The sequence below is a fragment of the Bidens hawaiensis genome, unplaced genomic scaffold (genome assembly GCF_021521415.1).
Source record: "Bidens hawaiensis isolate Kalapana, Puna unplaced genomic scaffold, B.hawaiensis_p1.1 tig00051184_1, whole genome shotgun sequence".
NCBI classification, from domain to species: Eukaryota; Viridiplantae; Streptophyta; class Magnoliopsida; order Asterales; family Asteraceae; genus Bidens; species Bidens hawaiensis.
The window spans coordinates 106,751-109,187 of record NW_027499159.1 but is presented as its reverse complement, the minus strand read 5'-3'; the positions used below and the strand labels follow the sequence as shown (position 1 = coordinate 109,187).

General features: G+C 38.7%; 1 protein-coding gene across 1 annotated transcript; it reads left to right on the top strand.

Moving 5' to 3' along the window:
- The first annotated feature begins 407 nt into the window (after positions 1-407).
- Positions 408-1,376, top strand: LOC143598881 (chloroplast protein FOR GROWTH AND FERTILITY 2-like). The gene has a single exon (XM_077076978.1). It carries the CDS (start codon positions 426-428, stop codon positions 1,275-1,277), a length of 852 nt encoding a protein of 283 aa, XP_076933093.1. The 5' UTR covers positions 408-425; the 3' UTR covers positions 1,278-1,376.
- Positions 1,377-2,437: the final 1,061 nt, after the last annotated feature.

The following is a 2,437-nucleotide window of genomic DNA, read 5'->3' as shown; positions in this document are numbered from 1 at the left end:
TTTATTTTTTACTTATAATTTTTATATAGGACCTAATTAATATTGTTTAATTATTTTTATCATAAGTTTTTATGCAATAATAGTTATTGTATAAGAGTGTATTTAATATTAAATAAAAAGTATGTAAATAATAGACTCGTTTAGGCTTGCAAGCCAGCTCGAGCTCGGTAAGTGAAGTTGCTCGTTTATTAAACACACTTTTTTAGGCTCGACTCGATTCGAGCTTTTAGCGAGCCGTTATTGAGTAGTAGCTCACAAGTAGCTTGGCTCATTTATGCCTCTAGGTCATACCAGCTCAAAGTTGTCTAGGTCTATACAATGCATACGACCTCCCAATGTTTTTCAATCAGTGATTGGGATTACAACTAAAATGATTTTGTAAGCATAGTTATGTTTGCGGGTCAACCCATCATCTCACACTTGCGATGTTGATTCGTATATCTTGTTTTTTTCAGGCAGCTGCTGCTGGGACAGTAATTCTGCTATCGGCTCTCGCTTTCATCATCCAGCCTGTTCTCGTCTCACCAGCACTCGCCTCGTTCCAAACCGCAGCCAAAACCGGCCCGGGCCCACTTGTTAGAAGCGAGCTACTAAGCAGCGCATGGACTGGTTTCTTCGCTGGCTGCTTACACACACTGTCCGGACCCGACCATCTTGCTGCCCTGGCGCCACTCTCAATTGGTCGATCAAGAGTGGAGAGTGCCCTCGTGGGCGCCCTTTGGGGGTGCGGTCACGATGCCGGGCAGGTAATTTTTGGTTTACTTTTCCTACTCTTAAAAGACCGACTCCACATCGAGATAATAAGAACATGGGGGACCCGAGTTGTTGGTTTCACCCTTCTTGTAATCGGGGCTATGGGAATCCGTGAAGCCTCAGAAGTCCCAGCCCCATGTGTTGCATTGGAGAACGGTGAATGTGATGTCAGCGTTTATGAGGCCTCGTTAACAGACCCGAATGTAACCAAGAAGAAGAAAATCGGGTTTGCAACTTTTGCAACGGGTATAATCCATGGGTTACAACCCGATGCACTTATGATGGTTTTGCCTGCACTTGCACTCCCGTCACGCGTGGCGGGTGCAGCCTTTTTAGGTATGTTTTTGGTGGGGACCGTTATTGCAATGGGGAGCTATACGGTTTTTATCGGGTCGTGTAGCCAGGCTTTGAAGGACCGGATCCCGAGAATCACCGAGAAGCTTACTTGGATATCGTCAATGGTAGCGATTGCGCTCGGGCTCGGGATTATTGTTAGCCAGTTTTTTGGGTTTAGTTTGTATTGATTATGAGATTATTTTTTTTGAACTAGGGGGATGATTATACACCTATTATCAGCAGCAGAAAAGTTGTTATCGGACTGTATTATTTGATATATTGCAATAGTACCTCAGACTGTATTATTTGATATATTGCAATAGTACCTCATGCATTAATGTTTGTACTTTGTGGTTTAATGAACGTATGTACTGGTTGTGTGACACTGTAGTTGATCAACTATGGTCCATGGTTATCTTGCATTTAACTTGTTGAACCGCCGGCAAGCACTGAACGAGTCAAGGCCGCATTTGCTGCGAGCTTGAACCGGGACCCTCGATTAACCAATCTGGAATTTAACTGATATGTAAAGTGCAAGACATTGAAAGCAAAAGCAGAAAGATTTAGACCAATTTGGTTAAACTGATTTTGTGACCACATTAAGCAATGTTTTTAAAAGAGTTGGTATTGATAAATAGAGGTTGCGGTCATGATCTGGTTCACCGGTTTATATGATAATTCTTGGTTTAACTGATAACACCGGCGGTAGGGTTGCGTAATTGGTTTGAACAACTTGTTTTGATGGATTGGTTTTGACAGTTCTGATTTTCTTTTGAAAACAATTAGTTGATATTTAAATATGCTGAATAATAAAAATTGTTCATCCATATAATAAATGGGTTTGTAGCCTAGTGGTATCAAGGTGTGATGGAAATGTGTCAATCCAGTGTGTTTTAGAGTTCCAATCTTCGACAAATGTGAAAAAAAAGGGTAAAAATTAATAAATTGCATATTTTAGAAGTGGAAAAATGAGATAAACGAAAAGAATAAAGGCACCAAGTTATAAGCCACATTGTTATACCGTCAAATCTCTAATTGGGTATTTGGCCTAGCTTTTATTTTTTGACTTATACTTTTATTTTTTAAGGAGCTTATAACTTATTTTTTATTGTTTAATAAGTTTTTTTTAAGTGTTTGGATTAACATATATTCTACAAGTTAATAATAAGTTGTCAAATTCACTATTCTTTAATTTGTTAGTAATAAGTTGCTTCAATAATTATTAATCCACCACCATTTGAGGACAAATGAGTAACTTACACCCTTACACAAATAAGCTTCTTAAAATAAGCTAAAAAACCATCTTTAAATAAGCTTCTTCAAATTAGCTTATATAAACTTATAAGCA